The sequence below is a fragment of the Aphis gossypii genome, chromosome X, assembly GCF_020184175.1.
Source record: "Aphis gossypii isolate Hap1 chromosome X, ASM2018417v2, whole genome shotgun sequence".
NCBI lineage: Eukaryota > Metazoa > Arthropoda > Insecta > Hemiptera > Aphididae > Aphis > Aphis gossypii.
In genome coordinates, this window is record NC_065533.1 from 40283466 (window position 1) to 40306889 (window position 23424).

The window sequence follows — 23424 nt, forward strand, 5'->3', positions numbered from 1 at the left end:
AATTATTTATGTACAGTTGATAATTTTCAACTTCTTAATGTCAAAAAGGTGTGACAGTACACAGTTTTTTTAAAAAAAGCATTATAGTATTATACTGTATGAAAAACAAATAACATGTATAATAAATAAACAAAAAAAAAAATTAATTAATTAATTAATGTAAGCTAAAGTTTTCAAAATACGAGTTATTGTTGCATTAAATTTCATTATTTTATAATGTTCATCTATATCTATGACCTGTAGTGTAATAGGACATGTAAGAAGATTTTTCTGTTTTTATGTTTATCAGAAGAAAAAAAGTTAACACACAATACTTAGAGGTTTGGCGTTCCTGACCTATACTATTTGTAGAATAGTTAATGCCCAAGTGCCACCCAATTAAATATTTTCCTGTCATTTTTTTTTTTTTACTTATCCGCCCATCTATGAATAACCTATTCTATGCATATTCACAAAGCTTTTCAAATATTGAAGTCTAAAAACTTTAAAACTTAAGTACACAGTAATTACAACTGGTGCCTTATGTCTATGATGAATAATAAATTATGCATATCGAATATTGAAAATAATACTATATAACTATTTAAAAAAAAATGTTTATGTAACATTTTGCTGACTGTGACCTACTGTGTCAATGAACATTAAAACAGCAATATACAAATAAGATTGTAAATAAATAATTAATTTTATATTATACCTACATAAAAATATTTCTAAATTATACTAACAAATTATTTTCTGAAAAACATGCAACTTATAAACTGGGATAGGTTTAAGAAAAAAATCTCAATATTAATGATAGATAATTATTATATTAGTTAAATAAACAATAACTTGTTGTTTATAAATGTTGTTTAACTATTGATACAAATAATACATTTAAGTTTTAATAATTTCATTATGTTCATCAAATTTAAAATTATAGAACATAATATTATCATAGTACTTAATGATATTGTAACAAATTAGGGTATAATAGTGTATAAATATATTATACAATTATACTACAACTAGAATACAATCAAATATTTTATTGAATACAAAATAATTAATTACTTTAATAATAGAGAAACACTTAATCTTAACAAAATAGGAAGTATTTAAATACTATTTAGTATTTATATACTGAATAAGATCTTTATAAGGCACAATTTTTCTTTGCACACTCACAAATTATAAGCATAATGAAAAACACATTTGACTGCAAAATAACTTAAATCTTAATAAAATAAAAAATTTTATTTTCTAAATACTATTAGTGCTAGCGCACAAACTACTTTATACTAAATACTAAATAGGCAATGTTAAATAGGGTCCACTGACTACAACAACTAAATAATTTCCAACATTACCAAAAATGACTTTTGTGAAAACAATTTCACGGAAAAAAGGTATTGGCTATAGAACCAATAGTATCAAATGCATTTGACATATAAAATTATTATTATCAGGGATTACCAATTGACATTTATGGAAGACCATTTTATGAACTCTAGAAGTTTTAGGGGTCTAACAACATTTATCATATATATTTATCTAATTAAAGTCAAAATAAAAACTTTCAATAAAAATAAATGAAAACCTTATTTTATTTTATTTGCTGTAAAAAGAAAATAATTATTTTGTCTGCAAGTGAAATAAAATTAGTTTACAGACTCCTGTTATTTATGATGTAACCATATCATCGGAAACTGTACATAGCATAGATCAAGCATATTATAAATTCATAATAGTTAATGAAAATATTTTTCATTTAACAAAGAAATTCAGATATTAGTTGGTTAAAATTCTATTTTGTTTTGGTAAAACTATAAAAATTAAATTATTATCTTTGAAGTTATCATAAGGATTAATTAATTAATAAAGAATCGGAATAGTTAATTTAATGACTCAATGTAATGTAATGCACCAATTATTTTTCATTAAACCATGTTTAAAGAATCATTAACTCAATATTGATTCATTACGTCATGTTCAGGATTTGTTTATGAAATTAGGCAAAATAATTTTGTTATGATCGCCTGAAACAACTATAAAAGTGAAGTTATCTAGTTGTTGCAATGGACCCTTAAATTTAAAATTTAATATGTTATCATAAAAAACTTATATTCTACCAAGTAAGTAACTAATAATAAGTCATTCTTCTTCTGAAGGTTAAAAAAACAAATAAATACAATGAAATATGTAATATTATTCAATACCATTTTTTCAATGATATAATATTAATAATTAACACTAATATCAATACTAAATTTCTAATAGGTGGAATAAGTAAACTAAATTTTATTTAGATGTGCTAGCACCACTAGCTGCCTGTGACTGTTTGTTTTGATTTTGAGCAGCAGCAGCCTTTGCCAAATCCCTTTTTCGCTTCTTAATCTTTTTCCTCCTTCGTTTAACCACAATTATACGAGTTTGCCAAAAAGTGTGCAGTCTTCGCAGTTCATTCATTTTAGCTATAATCACAGCTTGACGTTGTGGTGAATCCATTTCTGGAGCTAAAATGTTTATGTTTCATGTTAATGTAATGAAAGATTATAATCATTATTTAATGTATTAAATATGCAAGGCTAATGTCAGAAATATCCAATCATACGTGCAATATACTTATATATTATTTTTCTTATCTAATATTTGTAATTAATGAAAACATAATTCATTCATACTTAAACAAATTATTATAAATTATACAAAAAAGAAAAATGTAATTTTACTTACTGAATTCAACCAATGGTTTTCCATCTCTTATCGGTATCGGCATTGTTCTTATATCAGGTAGTCTATGACTTACTATAAAAAACATTTATTATATATAAATTAATATTTGAAACAATTATAATTAATTATAGTTAATTTTATTTAATTATTATAGAAACATTTTAATACAGTTTACTATAAATTATAGTTAACAAATATTTTAAATAATTGCTACTGAAGAATTAGATAAAATAATAAAATAAATAATATTATACCAATAAATAAAAAGACTTATTTTTAGAAACTACCTGAAGGTGTTGGAGTAGAAGTAGATGATTTACTGCGTTTTGATGATTGCTCATGACTGCTGATTCTACGCTTGGATTGTGGTTTTTCTTGTGGTTTTACAATTTCTGTGAGTACATTCAATAAAAATATACAATATTTTTAGAAATATCTTGATATATATATAGTATATACACATTACTTACTCTCAATTATTGGCTCTGGTTCTGTTTTAGGTGGTTCAGTGACTGAAGGTTCGTTAATATTAATACCAAGATTCCTACTTGAAATTTCAGCCAAAAACTGTAAATGCCTTTGATCGAGTATTGCTCCATCACTTTAATATTTAATAAAAAAACAAAATGTTGATAATTAAATAAAAATTAATTACAATTAATATAATAAGAAATAAAAGGAATAAAAATTATTTACTAATATTTTTTAATTGTTGGAATGTGTCTAATATAATCAATTACTTAAAAACACATCTTAGAGATTGAATAATATATTTAAGATGATGTTAGATTCTCAAAGTATTGTAGCATTAACGCATAATATATACAACAATTTACAGTAAGTCATCTAAATTTTGTTTAAGCTTAAATATTAAAGGTTATTGCCTGTTATCAAATTTAAAGAATTTATCTGTGTTATCTCATTGGTATTTTTAAAATATTTTAATTTTCAAATGAGCTAGACGTTTATAAAGTGATAGGTTTCAGTCGGTACAGCACACTAATGTTAGAACAGCTTATTTTTAAATCCGGAAGCAATCGAAAACTTTGATTCATGATTTTAACTATGAGCAAGTATTACATGATTTCAATAAAACTTTTATGAAATAATAATAAATTGAATAAATGATTGAACATTCTATAATTTTTTTTGTGTTTTAAAGCTTATTGGCAGTCTACGATAGATAAATAATGCTAAGATTTTATTATAACTTTAATATAACTGAGTCCCATACATCAGTAAAACTTAGTGGGTAGAGATTATTTAAAAAAAAAAAATAATAAGAATATACAAAAAGGTTGAAAATCACTGATGTAAAGTATATTAATATTTAAAAATGTGCAACACTAAAAATTATTGGTAAATAATCTAATGAGACAACATAAATTATTTTTTTACTTTCACTATTATTATTAAGCCAAATTTTGGAACACAGTGTCATAGTTGGAACTTTTAAACTCAAATTAACTGTTTGTCTATTTATGATATGAAGTCAATACAATATGTGGATGAGAAGGTACTTTTAAAATTAAAATATGTATATGATATTTTACTAATAAAACAAAATTACTTTTGAAGAATATTAGAATATTCTTCCATTTCTTCTTGAGTAGCACCTAACCTAGTAATCATTGGTCTACGAAAAGATTGGTTCATGGCATACATGGCGGAAGCAGCTTCTCTTTCTTCATAGAGTGCTTGAAGAGCTTTTTTTCTTTCCTCTTGATCATATTGTTCTTCCGATGTACCAGTTGGACTACCTGGTATAGTCTCTTCACAAAATAGTACACTATTTACGTCTGACTCTTGGTATAAACCTTTGCTAGTACTAGGCAAGCTATTTTCATAAAAATTACTTTTACTGGTACTTGGAATATTATGATCATAGAAATCTTTGCTACTACAACTTGGCATATTGGGATCAAATGAACCACTTTTGCTAGAGATATTTGTATCAAAAGTAACACTTTTGATTGGTTGTCTAGCTTCAAAGAAGCTACTTTTTGTTTCATTGCTAGTGTCAGTTTCATAGAAACAATCTTTACTTGTACTGGGTTGGTGGATTGAATCAAAGAAACCTTTACTAGTACTTGGTTTGTTAATATCATAATCTGCAGCTTTACGATTGTACTCTATAACAAGAGCGTTATTAAGGGTCTCTTCATCAACTATCTCCTCTCTGCACTGCAGTTCAGGTAGCACAGTAGTTTTTTCTTTGTCGTATTTATCTTTGACATTTTCGACATCAAAATCAAATGTTTTAGGCTTATCATTGTTTGAAGTTTCATTAATGGGAAAATTAGTCGTAGATTCAATGATTTCTTTATTTTCAATTGTTGGTGATTTTGAATTTGAATCAAATTCAAAGCCAGATTTTGTATTGTCATCAATATTATCCACAAAAAGTCTATTTTGACTTGAATGGTTTTCAAAATGTGAGTATTTTTGGAAACTTTGAATAAGAGCATTTTGTATACTTTCATTACAGGATGTAGTACTTTCATCATCTGTATCTTTTGATACAGTGATATCTCTTTTAACTTGATACACATTTTTGAACTCTAATTCAGTATTAGGATGGACACTAGGTGGCATTGGTGGCAATGCTTGTGTATGTACATTTTCATTGATTTGTCCATTGGAAGAATTATGATCTTCGTTAATAACTGCCAAATCAGTATCCATTTGATAATCACTTTCAGTTTTATCATTTTCAGCAATTACTAATTTTGATTCATCATCATCTTCGTCATCATCATCTTCTTCAACAATTATATCATTTAATTCATTTGGCTCAGGCATACTAAAAATATTATTAGGCGGTGATTCAGGAGGAGGTTTCATGCATAAATCCAATACTTCGTCTTTAATATCAGATATATTAACTTCATGACATGTTTCATCCTTAGAATGTTTGATTTCTTTTATAATTGAGGTATCTACTGTACCATCATTTATTATTAAATTCTGGGACTCATTAGATTCATTTTCAAGTTGATTATTAGAAATAGGAATTTTGATTTCATTTAAAATGTTCAAATTTTCATTAACTTTTATCTCAACATTATTATCAAATGAATACACGCTATTGCTATTGGGCACAAATGGTACCGTGGACCTATTTTGTTCAATTATTTCCTCTTGTGCTGTTGTTTCAATGGCTTTCGGTTTCTCTAAGTTAAATGTTTTTGGTGAATCATGTCTAATAGATCTACAAAATTTTTCTTCAGTGACTGAAGGTATAGTATCAAAGTTACATGATTCAGATTCCTTGAATTCGTAAACATCATCTGTGACTGGTTCATTAATTTTTTCGATAGGTTCTTCAATTTCTATTTGTTTATCCAACATAAATGATTCTTTATTTTGAATTATATCATTATTACTATTGGAAGAAGTTGGTACGAGTCCCTTCATTTCTGATCTTATTTTGTTAAGATCAAAATCAGTACCAGATATTTTAGATTCATCAGATTTATCATCTAATGAAGAAGAGATGACTTCTGTTACTTTTTTTAATTGATTTTGTTCTTCATCCTCAGATGATGATGAATAATAGATTATACTGGAAATTTCTGATTTTGTTTGAACTGTCAAAGGCTCAGTTTTAATTTTGATTTCTTCATTTCCACTTTTAGAAGATTCAGATACCCGTTCAAGATCATTTCTCTCAGATTTTTCTTTAGGTGATAAATAATGATTCGGAGCAACTTTTGGTTCAATTTTTATACCTTCATCAATTTTACTTTCATTCTGTGTTTCTGAATTTTCATTATCTGCATTTGGTTTAATACTATCACCAGGTGGTGGCATCGTAAAACTAAAATCGAATGGTGGTTTTAGAGTCACTTGTTCACCAACCTCAACTTCTTCAGATTTATTGCTATGAGCTTTGATCACACTTGATTTTGGTTTTCTAGGTCCACTTCGCTGCATAAGCACTTCTTTACTAGGATATGTTTTGAGAAGTGGAGTTTTTTTCTGATTTTCAATGTCTAAAGGTTCGGTTTTTATAACAATACCCGGTTCCGATTTGATGGATTTTTTCTTATTAGATTGCTTGGATGTACCTACACTAACTGTATATTCTCCTTCTGAATCGGAATTATCTAGAATACAATAAAATTAATATAAATATTGTACATCAAATACATTACATTTATTTATTTATTATAAGATATATTAATAATGACCAAAATATAATACAATATATTGACCATTTAGATAAAGAAAAAAAACATTGATAAATTAAATTAAATTTTTAAATTTTATAATGTAATGGTTATTAGGTAATTGGTTGAGCAGAAAGGAGTATGGAACAAGGAATATTACAAAATACAAAAGAATACAAATTAAATTTACAAAATACTGGGTATAGTAAAGGTAAACTATCATCAATAAAATCGATACTCTTTGCAAATTTAAGTAGACAACAGAAAGAACAGATTTAGAAATATTAATAGAGAAAAAAAAATAGGTTACCTACTTGGAGGGAAGTACCATGTATCATGGTAATTATGAGTTCATCAGATTTAGCATTAGAAAGCTTAACATGATGAGATGTGTCATAGAAGTGAGTTACTTCACTCAAAGATAAATTTTACAACCATAATAATATCTTGATACATCAACTTGGTATCAGAAAAAGAGCAGATTATGTTTTAACAAAGTATAATGTTACAAATTATATTTAAATTATGAGGACAAAAATCTTGTTGTTCATAAATAAGTTCAAAATTATTAAATTATTAAATAATATTCATGAGATCTAAATATAAAATCACATGTAGACTGAGGTAAGAATCGGTACCAGGCCAAATATGGTGGGAATATTAGTAATGAAGCAGATAGAGATGCGCAAGAATATCTGGTTTTTATCAAAATTTAATCTTTTATTCATAAGACAGGCTTTAAGTGTTTTTATAAATATTACTTACCAATATTGAATAATGGGCGATCTGTCAAGGTACATGTTCTAGTAGGACGAGCACTACTAAAAGGTGATTTTTTTATATTTGAATGTGATGTGAGTGGAGTAACTGATCGTCTAGTTCTTGAACTAGTTGTTGATGGTACTTTTTTTGAATCCACATTTTTTTGCTATAAAAAAATATTAATATTATAATTTGTAGGTAGGAATTATGGTATTTTTCTAATTAGAAATAATAATGAATAATGACTATGAATGAGAAAAACATTTACTAGAATTTAATTTTTTAAATTACATTCACTAAATACAAAATTAACCATAAATTATATTATAATATATACCTGTAGTTTGTATTAAAAGTAATGATAGAATGCAAACAAAATTTTAATCAATTCTGCATTTGAATTTAATAGATTTAAATAATTTAAATAATGTGTACCTACTTCAAAAGCACAATAAAAATATATACTTAAATAAAATAGTATTTACATTAAATTATTTAACAGAAATATTTAAATAAATAAATAATATTTTACAAGTTTTAACTTTTATATCATTGTTGTTCAAAATAATTATTCTAAAAAACTTAATAAATCATACGTACGAGTATATGAATACAAAAGATACTATATTCATACTTACTAAATTTTTATTTTAAAAATAAATAATTTTAATAAAACTTTTAAATGTTGAAAACAAAATATAAAAATTTAAACTGAATAAAATTATTATACATCAACCATTTTCTATTCAATCTTTGACTACTATAATACATACTTCTGGAGGACTACTTTTTGAAGACTCTGCGTCATTATCAACACCAGGTTCTGGTTCAGGATCCTTAGTTTTATAAGCAATACGCATAACATCTATCCATTCGTCATAACGCGAGTTCCACCCCTTATAGTGAACATAATACTTCATAACGCCTTCAATATCACACACATTAATAACCTAAAAATATATAGTATTTATGTCATTTGATTATTTTAAATAATACAAATTTTAACATATTACATATCTAAGTACTAGAAAAAATAAATAAAACTCAAATTTAACCAAGAAAAAAAAAATTAAAGCTGGTGAGAGTATATCAGACAAGAAATTGAATACAAATAAATAAATTTAAAGATTATTAAAATACAGAAATTGATTTTTCAATAACATTCATTCACATTAAGAACTATTTCATTTCATAATATATACTCAACAACCATTCTATAAAAATTGTTTAAAACATAAAAGCATTAATTAAATAATAACAAATAATCAATAAAGAGTTAATTTAGTAACCTATGTAACATAACTTGTTTGTATGATTAAAAAACAATACTTATTTGTTTAGCTTAAGAGTAATTTAATGTAAAACAGACAATGAATTATTATATTATAAATATATTTATTAATTAACTATATATAATCAGACAAATTCAAACTATATTTTTAAAACAAAAATGTATACTTTTTATGTATCAGAATAACTTACTTTAGCAGCGTAAGTCGTAGCTTGTTTATCTCCATAATAAACTACCAAGTTATCTCCGACAACCACCGGAGAATCTTTATCAAATGGTACAATTTCAACATTACTAAATTAACAAAAATATAAATCAATATTAAATACAATTATTTATACAGATTTAAAAATAGTTTATAAACATACACAGGTGTCGGAATTATTTCATTTGTCGCTTTCTCCTCTTTATCCTCCTTTTTCTTTCTAACAACCTTTTTCTTTTCAGATCCTTCCTCTTTTTTAATTTTGATTTGATTTTCTGCAAGAAGTCCAGTCTGGGGAAGTTGTACCACAGAAGCACTATCTGTAAGATCACTTAATACTGATACTCTCCTTGATTTAGTAGGTATATCTTCTTTAGTTTTTGATCGTGTAATCTAAAATAATAAAACAAAACATTCATAATTAAAACATTTTTTATGAATAATACATATTTTAAATAGCAATATTTAATTGTAAATTCTAAAATAATATTTATCAACGATATCATAAAAATCTAGTAAATATTAAAATTAAATTAAATATCTTAAGTTTATTATTTTTCATATTGGAAAAAAACAAGTTGTTACAGATTAACTTTTATACACAGAGAAAAAAAATCAGCTTAGATCAATTAATAAAAATCTTCATGGTTTTAATTCAAATTTAAATAAAAATTAAAGTAATAAAAAGTATAAATATTAAATAAATTTTACTTTTGGAACTTCTTCATCAGATTTCCCTTTATTTGAAGCATCTTGCTGAGTATTAGCTCCTCTCTTTGACTTTTTGAATGGAGTCATTACTTTAACAAACGTTTTAAGTTGGTCTTTGATAGCTCTCATTTTTCTCATACCTGGTAACCCAGTATCTGCAGATTTTACTTTTGCAACCTTTTCTTTTTTGGTTGTTTTACGCACTGATTTTCCAAATAAATTTCTTGTATACTTTTTCTTTTCTGCTTTTTTATCTTCAATAATTTGATTATCATCTAGTGTATCAGAATCTATCTCTTTTTTAATTTCTTTTTTCAACATTTCTTTTGTTTCTTTTTTAGTTTTAGAATTTTTAACAGGGTCTTTTGCTTCTATTATATCTGTATCCCATTTCACTGATGGTTTATTACGTGATGTAGTATTAGTAATATCATCTTTTTTTTTGTCACCTTTTTTAGAAATTTCTTCATTGTTCTTTAGAAGCTTTTCTTCAGCTTTAATAGTTTTGACTGTTTTTTTAGTTCCAGGAGAATCCTTACTTTTTTTATCGTTCGATTCATTCTTTAAAGATTTATTTTTATCAGTTAAAGATGATGTACTAGGTAAAGCTTTATCAACATCTCGTATAATACTCCTACTGAATCTACTGCGTGATCTAACTCCTCTTGGATGACTCAACATTGTACATCCAAGTTTACGATAAAAATCTTCAAAACTATGTAAATATCTGTAATCCAACACAATAACATCATTAATTTTTTCTTAAATATTTTAAAATATAAATTATAATTAAATAATTAGTTCTCATTGATAATTTATACTCTAATTAAAGAAAACTTTAAATGATAACTATAATTTTACAAAATATATTATACCATTTTGTCTATAATAGTTCTATTAATAAATATAATTTATACTAAATTTTATTTATGTAAAAATGGTATATTAAGTTTTTTTGGTAATGAGTGAAATTTAGTATGGAATAGTATAGGAATAGAATTAAAATTATCATTTTGTTTTATCATAACTAGAGCTTAGGTGTTAATAAACAAAAATTAATTTAAATAAGCAATTGAAAATATTAAAATATGCAATTAACTGCCTTTAAAATAATTAAACTTGATTTTATGGTTAAAGATTATTTTTTTCAAAAATCTATATTAAAATAATAAAATTAAACAAATATACACGAAACATACAATATATTAAAATTTTAAGTGTTTACTTATTAAAACTACATACTGTTTGTAAAATCAACTAGGCTGCAATTATATTTCAAAAATTAATTTGTAAAACTGAATGTATACATTTAATAATTGTATACATCCATTGTTCTAATCAATATTCAAAATAATAATAATAAAATGGAATATTTTTAATGAATTCTTATTAGAAATATATAACACGGCCTTGAACTATGCCTATGCAAAATAAGAAAACAAATTTGAAATCTATAATTTATGAGTATTAATAAGTCATATTTTGGTATAATTTTGTTTGCGTAAAAAATTAAATATTAAATTGCGATAAATTAAACACATTCAAGTTCTAATTATAACATATATATATATATATTATAATATCTGATACTGTTAAATTTTTAATTAATTATTTTATAATACAAAGTAATGGTATAAATATTGTGATTATACATAGATTAAATACATTTTTTGATTGTTAGTTTTATAAATCCTTATTATTATACAATATTTTTAAATTTAATTTCGATACATTTATTATAATACAATACACTATAAAGAAAATTTTAAATAAGTACACTTACTGTTGATAACAATGTTTTACTGAAAAAAATGATTGTTGTTCATGACCAGCTTTATGTGCTACAAACTTCCATAGTTTACCTTTATTCACTTTGTTATATCCTCCACAATTATTAACAACCTAAAAATAATTAAATAGTATTAATTATTAATAATTAGATAAAGGGTTATAATTTTCTTGTTTTTTTTTTTTTTAAGTATAAAAAATATGCAGTTCTTTAATAGTTATTGTATAAAAAATGTATCTATTATTTTTATATGAGAATACTATGAGTACTTTTTAAGTATTATTTACATTTTAGGATAATAAGTAGCTAATAAATGAAACAATTAAATTTTAATACATATAAGATCTTAAAAAGAAAATAATAATGCAAGTAATGAAAGAAAATTTTAAATTAACAAAAGTAATAAATTTATACACTTAATGTGTTGTTAAATGTTATAACTGGCCATTAATTAACCCAATTATATTTTATAAAATGCTTATTATATTAAATAATCAAATACTTTGAATAGTTTATATAAATCAACATCTTTTTCATTTATCACTGGAGCTTGATTAAGAGGAGTTCCTCGATCATCCATAAATTTAAACAGCTGTGCCACAAAATGGTCTTTTTCTTCAATTGATTCTTCATCGGAATTCTAAAAAATAATTTAATAATTAAAGTTGAAGAATGGTTAAAACATGGACAGTAAAATGTAAATTTTTAAACAAATAATAATGCTTACAGTGTTTTAAAAACTAGCAATAATCAAGTTAACATAGAATATCAACTAATTTGTTTAACATAAAATATACTTACATCGCTATCAAATGCTTCACTATCAGAAGCAACACAAATTTTATCAACACCAAATAACAAATCTCGATCCCAGTGTGGTGGAAGTTCATCTTTATCAAGAAAGAATAGTGCTTTTTCAACAGCTAAATAATAGAAAAAAATGATAACTTATTATAAAAATAAAAATGCCTATGTACAAAAACTAATATTTACCAGTTTTAAGAGTAGGATTTTCCACTCTAGCACCAATTTCTTTTGTAAATTCAGTTATTTCTTTTTTTGGTACTGTATAACTATTTAAACATATGATAGTAAATAATTAATTATACTAAAAAAGATATTCTAGATTGCTTACTATTTTCCATCTTTAAACGAACGAACTAAGTAATGATCTGGAGAAGGAAATCTGATTGAGGATTGTGAAGTACGTGCAACTATCAAACCAGGAAACCAATTGTCTCTTGCTTTCTTTTTATCATTACATTCTACACAAACTACTTTTCCAATATCTTTTTCCTCCATTGTTAAAGTTTCTTCCTCCCCACTTTCCCTATATAAAACAAAACAATGAGTTAAAATTAAAATTGAAATACAAACAAAAAAAATAATTGCTATAAAGTATTTATAAATGAGTATATCTATCTACACAATTACCCAACACTTTTTTTATGCTTTCGATTTCTACGACCTTGTACTATGGTGGTTTTTACAGGAGTAATACCAATATGTTCAGGGTGTGTTAGAGGAAGTTGATCAAGAGTAGCACTAGCAGCAAAGTGTTTTCCACTCTTCAAACATAATGCTGTTCTCTTTAAGCATGTTATATCTCCATCATCAAATACTGAAAACAACATAAGTGAATACATAAATAAATATAATTATAAGAAAAAACATACCAACAGTGTATTGACTACAGTCTTGAAGTTTTTGAATTGTTGCTCGAACTAATTCTTTTTTATCACTACATTTTATATCAACAGTAGCTCCCACCTTGATTCAACAAAAAGTATATATTAATATATAATGAAGAGTAAAGTAAAATATTTGTATGTTATACAAATTATAATGTATTACCTTTAATGGTCCTTTCACTACATCATCAGTGACAAATGCAGATATCCCATTAGAATATTGAACCTTAATAAAAAAATAAACATTACTATATAGTATAATTGTTTTAAAATAAAAATATTTTATGATAGAATATTTACGTACTTTACACTTCACAATTTTAGATATTTTTCTGATTTTTGCTTCACAAAATGCGCCTTTATACTTGGCACTTACTTCTGTGCCAACAGCAAGAAAAGGAGGGTCATCCAAATTCACCTATATTTTACACAAAAAACATTATTTTGTTTCTATTTATCAATAAAAAATGCAATTTTGAAGCACATTAATACAAGCTTTCTAAATAGGTAATGATAATATTCAACAATTAAGTGCATGCACAGAACAATAATAAACTCATAAGACTAAAGAACCCATAAATTCCATAAAATATTAAAAACTAACTTGACACTAAAACTTAATATTTAACTTAAATTAAACTCAAATTATAAGATATTGTCCATACTATTTTATAATTATAATACAATTCATTAAAAAATCCAAAACATCCATGTAAAACATAAATAAATATTAATTCATTCAACATTTAAAGTTGAAATTTTATCAACCATCTAACATGAATATAGCTTTTTCAATCGTCTTCAGTTAGTAGAGGAATTTTATACTATAAATTTCAAGCTCAATAATAACAAGAAAACATTTTATATCCCGCTCAACCAACTGAAGTTCAAATTACATTAAATTAAATTTAAATTACGTAATCAAAAATGTAATAATTATGATACTGCACTTATCATACTACTTAACTTATAAACTAAATAATAAATTTTTAAATAGTGATTAAAATAAAATAAATGTTAAGTTTTAAAAAAAAAGTGCTAATCATTAAAATTAATTACATATATCATATAGTATTTCTCAGAATTATTAATTCTAGTAATTTGAATAGTATTGTTATAAAGAACAATAAAATGATATTAAATGTATGTTATAAACCAATGGTTTTTAATAATTTTAATTAATATATTTACATTTTAAACCATCCAGAACATATAATCCTGAGATACGCCTATATATTATAGGTAGATGATATATATATATCTAAGTAACATACATTTTAAGAATAAACATACGACCATACTACATACTGACTTCCATTTAAGTGTTAATGGAATAACAAGTAGGTACATGTAGTAGACCTCGTTCATATGTCATCTTTTTCATTCTGAAATCAACCCATGGATAAAAACAACTAGGTTCATTTGTTTACTTTAATACAGTAAGTGCAATCATTACCAAGTTGAACAACCAACAACTGAATAGTTGCTACAGAATAAGTAAATATAAATATTAAATACTAAAGTTGCCATAAATATACCATATTATCTTAAACTTCTTCATTTATAAAACATTTGAAAATATTAAAATAATATTAACAATTGGCATATTAACCTACTTACCTCATTTAGTAATATAATAATTTGAAAGAAATATACTGTCGATTTTGATATATCACTTAAAACATTCTAAGCAAAATTAACTCATATACAAACAATTAAATATTAAAAAATTCATAAAATCTAATTTAATATATTTCATTTAAAAAAAATGTTAATTATTCAATTTACTGCGCTAAATGAACAAAATTGTATTTCTAGTTTAATTGTTATCATACAATTTATATGGTTTTCACTCCATTGTCGATGTAGAATAAAAAAAATAATACATTTAACTATTAATAGAAAATACTCTTTCATATAATTAATTATTTACCATTCTTAGTATTTTTAGTATTATAATATAACATATATTTCTCAACATTACAAGAATATTATTTAGTATTTATACATAAAAAAAAATCTGCCTAATTAGTTAACTCTTAAGTCAATGGCAACTCTAGCTCCTATAATATAATTCTAATTGGAAATTTAAGTCAAACAGATCAACATTAATTAAATAAAACCATTGTGAATATAACTTGATGTATTGCATATACTTATTAAGATATATTTATAATATTAAGCAAATTATTTTTAAATTAATAATAATTAAGAGCTTTTAAATTATAATAAATAAATATGACTAATTATTAATAATATTAATAACTAATAATTTTATAAGAATAAGAGAAATTCACTACTAAATTAACCAAGACAAAAATTTTAAAATTACAAAGATCAACTTACTGATGATTTACTTCAATTAAATTTTCAGTATTTTTAATTAATGCAATTTTAAGATTTGACTTAAATTTCCAAAGTTCATTTTTTGAATCTTTTATGTTGTTTATTAATAATAAATTATGAACGAGAAATTAGATGATACGAACCATTGTAAACACAGGATTTTTTCCTCGTATGTGTAGATAAGAATTGATTATTCCACTCAGTTACATTATATTATAATATAATTTTTAATCTAAAAAAAAAAAAGAAACAATTAATCAATTATTTAAGTAGTAGGTACACTATTTAAGAATTTTATAAAATACAAGAAAATTTCAATAAAAATCAAACATTTTAAAATATCTAGTATTCATACTTTACTCAATATATGTATGCTTGCATACAGTAACAGTGTAACTGGGTAACATAGTAGTCTCAAAAATCATAAAAAACTGAAGATATTTGTAATCTCTGTAGCATATTCCTGAACTTTTAATAGGTAATAAAAATTTAAATGATTATAAATCTTAAATAATCTATCTATCTTATATTAAAGTGATAACATAGAATTAAATATGAAATAGTCATAATAATTAAAATATAGTATTGGCACTCAATACTGACTAACTATACTTAAGGATATAAATTAACTACCAATTCGATAAATTTAATCATTCTAAATTAGTGTAAAAAAAAAAAACCACGAGACAATGAACCATATTAATAATATGGTACAAACATTCAACTACTCTTTTTTCACACCAGTTCAGATGAACAAATTTTTTAATTATGTGCATTTATTATTATTATATGTTAATTATGATATTAAAAAGGGATTTATAAGATAAATGGATAATTATAATTTTACAAGTAAAGTCTACGTCAACAGAAACAAATTATCACTATTCTATACAATTACTCACCACTCTACACTTAAGCAAGAATTCATACAAAATGTTTACTATTATCATTATTTTTACAACATACCTAATTATGTATTTGGTAACTAATCTTTCTGACTCCCACAATGTCAACAATTTGTCTGTCGCTAAATAAAAATGGAATATCGTAATTTCCGTCAAATCTTTTTTTTTAATGTTAAGTGTTAGTAGGTAATACAGTTAAATGTAATTTTTAGTTAAACCTTTTTATTGCAAGATTGAATATCTTCTGTTGTTTATGAAATGTATTTTGAGAGCCCTAGATATTTACACTGAGAACGAAAACTCCGCTTAGAGTTGGACGAACGGACTAAATATCAATAATAATAATAATAATAATGGACAAGCCAACTGGATTGTTTATAGTTACCGGCAATGTTTCTTTCATAGCGAAGGCGACTACGCAAAACGACGCAAAATCCGTTGATTCGCGGCAAAAAACTGCACAAGTTGCTGTGCCGTTCACAATCGCACAATCGACGATAGCAAACAGTAAAACACAGACGAGTACTCGCGTCCTCAGAAGACAATGATTAGTGCGCGCCGTAAACGAATGCTGTGTGTCGAACGCCGGGACAGTGAAAACATTTCACTGGCGTTCTCTCCTACTAACCAGCCAGAGTCAGTATTCGGTTAGTACGAGTTTATGCGTTCATAAAATTGTATACAAGAATATTGCCATGATAGTACGAGTACAACAGTATTAATTGCGTGTTTATGATAAGAATATTTCAGTGGTTCCCAAAAGTTATTGCTAAACGAAGTCGATCGATATTGGAACGATGTCCCGAGGAAAAAAAAACAAAATAATCGAACCGTCCGAAGTCTGAACGTTAGACTGTTGGACTATTATAAATAATGTTATCGATGTAATAATATAAAGAACTAAACGGTAAACAGACGAATACAGTGGTGCCGATAAGAGAAGAGAATAATATCAGTCACCACCGCGAAACAAACGGTGACTATCATTTTGATTATCAGCGTTTTAAAATTCTGTAAACACTAAACGCTTAACACGATTTTTATTTTTTACCAATCTACATTCGTCATTTGTATTTAGTAGTTACAAAATATAATACAATATTAAAAATTAAAATTTCAGGTACCTATACCATTTTATAATTTTCATTTGATAATAAATTTCACAAACAAAAAACCAAATACTATATTATATATTATATAAGAATAAGAAAAAACAATTTTTAAGCTAAAAAACATTTTGAATATTTTAAGTTTAAAATTTAAAACAGCTTAAATAGAAAAAAAAAAAGTTTCAATAATTATGGATGAAATGTCATCAAAAAGTTTTAAGTACATTTCACAGAACGACACATTTACTGGTTTAGAATATTATGGTTCAAATATTTTTGAAAATCAGTCATCACTAAAACATGACAATCAAGCTTTAGTTCAAAAGTCCTATGTTACCATGGAAATAAGTACTTATTAGTATTTTTTGTCTCCAGTGGTCCTGTATCAGGTGATCGTCTAAAGCAAATTGTAATACATATTGTTCAAAAACTAATAGACTGTGGCTTGATCCCAAAGGTTATAATTTGTGACCAAGGATCAAATAATATTAAAATGAAAAAATTGTTTAAAGTTACCATAGAAAAACCTTACATCACTTACATTAATGAAAATATATTTTTATACACGATCCTTCAAACTTATTAAAGTCTGTTTGGAATAATTTAAAAAATATACTTTTACAAATAAGCATGAAAGTTATTGTTGGAAAGATATTGAAGACTTACTATATAGATAGTAAAATTAAGTCACGATTAATAAGTAATTAAAAAAAAAAATCATACAGAGCTTCCGTCCTTCTCATCAATGAGTTTGTTTAGCTGCAGAGACTTTGGTAACTCAGTACAGAGATGTTAACATTAGTTTCATTTAATCATTTGAATAATAAATTAACATAGGTATACTACAAAATTGATTAAATTTTGAAACTAATTATTTGACTGCTTTAATAGTATTAAAATTAGTGAATTAGTTTAACTCAAAACACCATTAACAAAAAATTCAAAACAATGGTCATTTTTAGAAGAAATTCAAATATTTCTTTCAACGTCTAAAGTTAGGTTAATAATAAACGAAAAACATTATCCCTTGCATTACTGGCAGACAAGAAAATATTAATAGTATTAAAGTCTTATACAATGAATTAAACATAAACTATAAAATCGATTATTAAATTTATTAACTAGACGTCTAACCCAAGATTTCATTGAATGTTTTTTTTCAACTTTAAGATTGAAAGGAGGAAATAATGTAACTCCAGATGCATCAACATTTTTTTTCTCCAATTTGAATGTATGAGCAACAATGACAAAATAACATGCTTATTAATCCATCTAATAATGCAAATTGTGATTAAGATGCATCACAGTTTTTAACATTATCCAAAAACCTAAGATTGAAAAATAAAGTTAAACATTCTGTATATCTTAACACCATCACTGCCAATGAACATTAATAAACACACTAGACCATAATTATTTAGCGGAATAGTTATTGATACAGTTTTCCACTGATTTTTTATAACGTTAAACAAAAGCTTATGATGGATTCTACCACCTAAGGTGGTTAAAATGTTTCTTTTATTGGTTTCATCATTTTCTTACACCAGAAATTTTCTATTCATTTCTGCTTGTTCAGTTGCATGACAATGCCATACAACATAATTAAGGTTAAAATCTTCACAAAACAATTTTTCTTGAAGATCTTTGTCACTAACACCAAATCATATTCTTTCGTAATAAGCATTCATCAGTTTTTTTTAAAGGCACTGTCTTTTTATAAGATTTCTCAAGTCAGCATAAATTTATCAAATGTTTCACTTGATTCCTGTTAACTCATGAAAAAATTGTAATGTTCCATTAAATCGTTTTGCTTTTGTGTACAGTAATGCAGAATGTTTAAAGGTAATGAAAAAAACTGTGATCAAATTGATTCTACTTTTTTTGAAAAAGGGTTCAGTGTGTGGTATAGAGCCAGTGAGGCATTTAATAAACATCAAGTATCAAAGTACCATTTTGAATAATTCTACAGCTTTGCTTAATTATTTACACAATAAATCTTAAATCTATTTCTTCTAAGATAGATGAACTACATGCATATCAAACTTGTCAAAAAGAAATAAAACGTCAAAATAGTAGACCAACTATGAATTGTTTATTGACATTGTAATTTGTTTAGTCAAAGGTGATAGACTTTTCGTGAGCATAATGAAAATTCACAGAGTGTACATCAAGGTCTTTTTAAAGAGTTGATTAATTTATTATCAAAATATGATACTGTTTTAAAAAAACATCTTTTAGAAAGTCCAAAACATGCACAATACACAAGTAATCGCATACAAAATAATTTGATAATGTTTATTCATAATGTTGTTTTACAAACAATTAAATTTAATGTTCAAGATTCATTTATTTCTATGTTGGCTGATGAAACCAATGATGTGGGTCATCACTCATCACAAAAAAATTTCTATTATAATTTGTTATTTTGACAAAGAAAAAAATCGACCAATTAACATTAGTGTCATTGCAATGTTTAAAATCAACCACAGTACAGGAAATTTTAATTCATTATGTAATGTATTGGATCTTATGAATAAACATTGGGAAAATGTTTTATCTGTTTGTTTTGACGGAGCATCGACCATGTCTGGACATTTAAATGGCGTTTAAGTAAAATGCAAAAAGAAAGACAATAGCATTGTTATGCTCACTGCTTAAATTTAGTGTTGGTCAAATCTATATGTGAAAAATCAAATTCTAAAGGAAAACAAAATCGATTAATTTTTAATTTTTTGGGAATTGTTCAATTTATAATATATAACTTTATAGTAGAAAGTAGTCCAATGCGACACGCAACATTGGAAAAAGTTGCAAAAGAAACTGGTGATAAACTCCATACATTGAAGTCTTGTTCAAATACAAGATAGGCTTGTCGAGCAGAAGCTGTGAAAGCAATTATGAATAATTATGAAGTTTTAATTATTGCAATAGAAAACATTTGTGAAAATTGTTCAGTGCCAGAGATGAGAGCTAAAGGAATTGTATTATTATATCAATTAAAAACCTTTGATATCATTTTTGGTATGTATATGATGAATCCAATTTCAATGTTAATTTTAAAAGTTAGTACCTTACTCCAAAAACTAAAACTTAATCTGTATTGAAAATGAAAAATGTTAATAGTTAGAGAAGTACATTAGATAGTATGAGAAATTATGACAGAGAATACAAACAAATGTTTGATAGTTCTGTAATATTATACAAAAAACATGATCTGCTATTCCAGATAGTAATTCTCGTAAAGTTTCAACTCGTTTAGATTTTAATTCATCAAACCAAGCTTTTTTTTAATACAAAATTTGATGAATTGAAAATGACAGTATTCTATCCATTACTTGAAAAACTACTTAGTGAGATTAATTTAAGATTTAAGCAAGATACATTTGACTTGGTTGTTACTATATTATGTATGTTAAATATGAATTTAACTCAAAATACTACAAAAATATTATCAACACTTTCCAAGGTTTCAAAGGAAGATTTAATAACTGAACTGAAACTTTAAAAAATTATCAAAATGCTATGCAACTAAATGGTGCTACTAGTGAATCTGTTTATGAGTGGATTGATTGATTGATAACAACTCAATATTCCACAGTTTATGCTTGTGTTTTTAAGACTTTAAAAATGTTTACAATCATACTTGTAACTAGCTGTACGTGTGAACGTGTTTCTTCAAAATAAACTGTAGTAAAAAAAAATTACGCAGTACAATAAGTCAAGAACATTTGGAGTCATTATTACTGATTTTCAAAGAATAAAAAGTGGTATCAAAGGTAGATTTAAATGCAATAATAGATGAATTCAATAGTATGGGTAACAGACAAATGTCTCTCTAAGGACATAAAATACTTTTATGATTTCTACTATTTCTAGATCTGTAATTCATAATTATTATATTTGTTATATTCTATTCTAATTTACTATATTATTTTATTATTATATTGTTTGTAGCAATTATTGCTATTGTGTACTATTATTATTATTATTATATTAAACTATGTAAGAAACACAATAAAATGTGTACATATTGTGTGATTATATTAAATAGATACTTTTATAAAATTTAGTTTTGTTATAGGTATATACAAAACGGTTGACTAAATAGCCGATGATAAATATGGGCACTACCTGCTTTTAGAGTCTGCACACGCCTATGATTAAACAAGCGTATTGTATTTTATGTAATCATTGAGTAATCAGCTATCACAACCCAATTTAAACGATAATGATGTATAGGTAATGTGTGTAATATACATATATGCATGTAAATGATTCCGCAGAAGACAACAGATAATTGAGAGTACACTGTAACTGTTTTTTAAGAACTACTTTTTAGAAAAAAAGAAATATATTAACTGATCTAAAGAAATTAATCAATATTATTTGTAAAAGATACATGTTAAACATCTGTGAAAACTGTGAACATACATATATTGAGAAATATTTAACTGTTAGTATAAATCGTTTTATAAAATAAATAACGAGTAATGACTCTTCTGTACTTATAAGAATGTAACACAAAAAAACCATAAAAAACATTACACACATCTAACATTATGTAGTCACATAAAGTCACAGAATAATTAGATATTAACTACTGTACTTACTTTTTATTTAATTCAGACGGGTTGGAATTCTCAAATTTGCAAATTTCAAAGGCTATAACTTATAATCCAAGTGCAAACAACAAATTCTAAATGTTAAATGCCCAAGCGGCAAGCAGTAGACTAGTGAGTAGACGCCATAGAAAAGAGATAGACGCCACAATTTCATCATATTAATCTTTTTAATATTAATGATGATGCGAACGCTCTTTTAGTCCATGCTTTATACTTTTGATTCCATGACCAAAACATGTGATTGGTATATTACCACCACGGCCGCTGTGGTTACCATCAATTTTTTTCTTTCCAGTTTTAACCGACGACGCCGCGAGAACTGCTTTTGCATTGCCTCCGCGCAGCTAGGTATCTTACCATCACGATTTAAGATAGTATCTTACTATTTATGTGTAGCGTCCAGCTCTTAAGATACTATCTTAAATCGTGCTTACCACCTATATAATTTTATAATTTGACATTTTAAAATTCCCGCTAAAATATTAATTCGCATTAAAGCGTTTACATGCGTTTCTTAATCCTCGGAGTATAAGGTAATTCAATTTGATAAATGAAATTAATTAACAAATGCTCATTAGTTTAATGCCAATTAAAAGTGTTTTTATTTGCACTAAACTCTTGGACTAATTCATTGTGCATTAACTGTTTCATTTATAAATGTAGTAGTTATCAAACTTAAATTTTAATGGTAATAACTAATAAGTAATAATATTATCAAAGACATCTCATAAGCTTGTATTGATATTTAAATTTTCAAGTGAGTTATAGTTATGTAAAATATTTTAACTTTAAAATGCTCGTAACTAAGCCTAGGAGATACTCTAGATAATATAATTACCTTTAAGTTTGATAATAGGTAAATTACATAATATTAAAGCTAACAGTATAAAATTGATTTCACTAAACTATGTTACAAACTAACTAAATTATGTTATAACAAAATAGAATACCTACCTAGGAATAGAATTAAAACTTATCATTGTATTTCATTGTAACATGTATGTACGTTTTATTTATTTATTTATTTATTTTGAATATATTCAACGGGCAATAGCCCTTTACAAAGTATATAATATAACAATATGACAACAACCAAGATACAT

At 25.2% G+C, this 23424-nt stretch overlaps 1 protein-coding gene, 1 long non-coding RNA gene and 1 pseudogene across 8 annotated transcripts; 2 read left to right on the forward strand and 1 right to left on the reverse strand.

The window, feature by feature from the left end:
- Window positions 1-792: 792 nt before the first annotated feature.
- LOC114127562 (AT-rich interactive domain-containing protein 4A-like) lies at window positions 793-22443 on the reverse strand. Of its 7 annotated transcripts, none has more exons than XM_050207964.1 (22): window positions 22310-22443; window positions 15829-15917; window positions 14633-14724; window positions 13644-13757; window positions 13503-13565; window positions 13325-13418; window positions 13083-13269; window positions 12784-12978; window positions 12642-12721; window positions 12450-12571; window positions 12151-12288; window positions 11643-11761; window positions 9860-10586; window positions 9312-9541; window positions 9135-9237; window positions 8426-8602; window positions 7656-7818; window positions 4289-6827; window positions 3189-3319; window positions 3006-3110; window positions 2719-2790; window positions 793-2498 (listed from the first exon to the last, which is right to left on the reverse strand). In XM_050207964.1, the coding sequence occupies exons 3-22, from the start codon at window positions 14705-14707 to the stop codon at window positions 2284-2286; spliced, it is 5649 nt and encodes a 1882-aa protein (XP_050063921.1). In that variant the 5' UTR covers window positions 14708-14724; window positions 15829-15917; window positions 22310-22443; the 3' UTR covers window positions 793-2283. The 7 variants fall into 7 exon arrangements, with proteins under 7 accessions (XP_050063921.1, XP_027847639.2, XP_050063922.1 ...); XM_027991838.2 differs by lacking the exon at window positions 22310-22443 and adding an exon at window positions 16976-17359 and having other exon boundaries at window positions 14648-14724; XM_050207965.1 differs by lacking the exon at window positions 22310-22443 and adding an exon at window positions 16976-17359 and having other exon boundaries at window positions 4340-6827.
- On the forward strand, window positions 17142-17648 carry LOC126552873 (uncharacterized). The gene is made up of 2 exons (XR_007606331.1): window positions 17142-17237; window positions 17331-17648. It is a non-coding gene; the product is annotated as an uncharacterized LOC126552873 (long non-coding RNA).
- On the forward strand, window positions 20090-21498 carry LOC114127522 (uncharacterized; annotated as a pseudogene).
- Window positions 22444-23424: the final 981 nt, after the last annotated feature.

Coding starts and splice junctions, on each gene's coding strand:
- LOC114127562 (XM_050207964.1), bottom strand. CDS start 14,707: ATGAACGAGGTCTACTACATGTACCTACTTGTTATTCCATTAACACTT. Junction 12,722..12,783: donor TCGTTTAAAGATGGAAAATA/GTAAGCAATCTA, acceptor ATGTTTAAATAG/TTATACAGTACCAAAAAAAG. Junction 2,791..3,005: donor TTCTACTCCAACACCTTCAG/GTAGTTTCTAAA, acceptor TGTTTTTTATAG/TAAGTCATAGACTACCTGAT.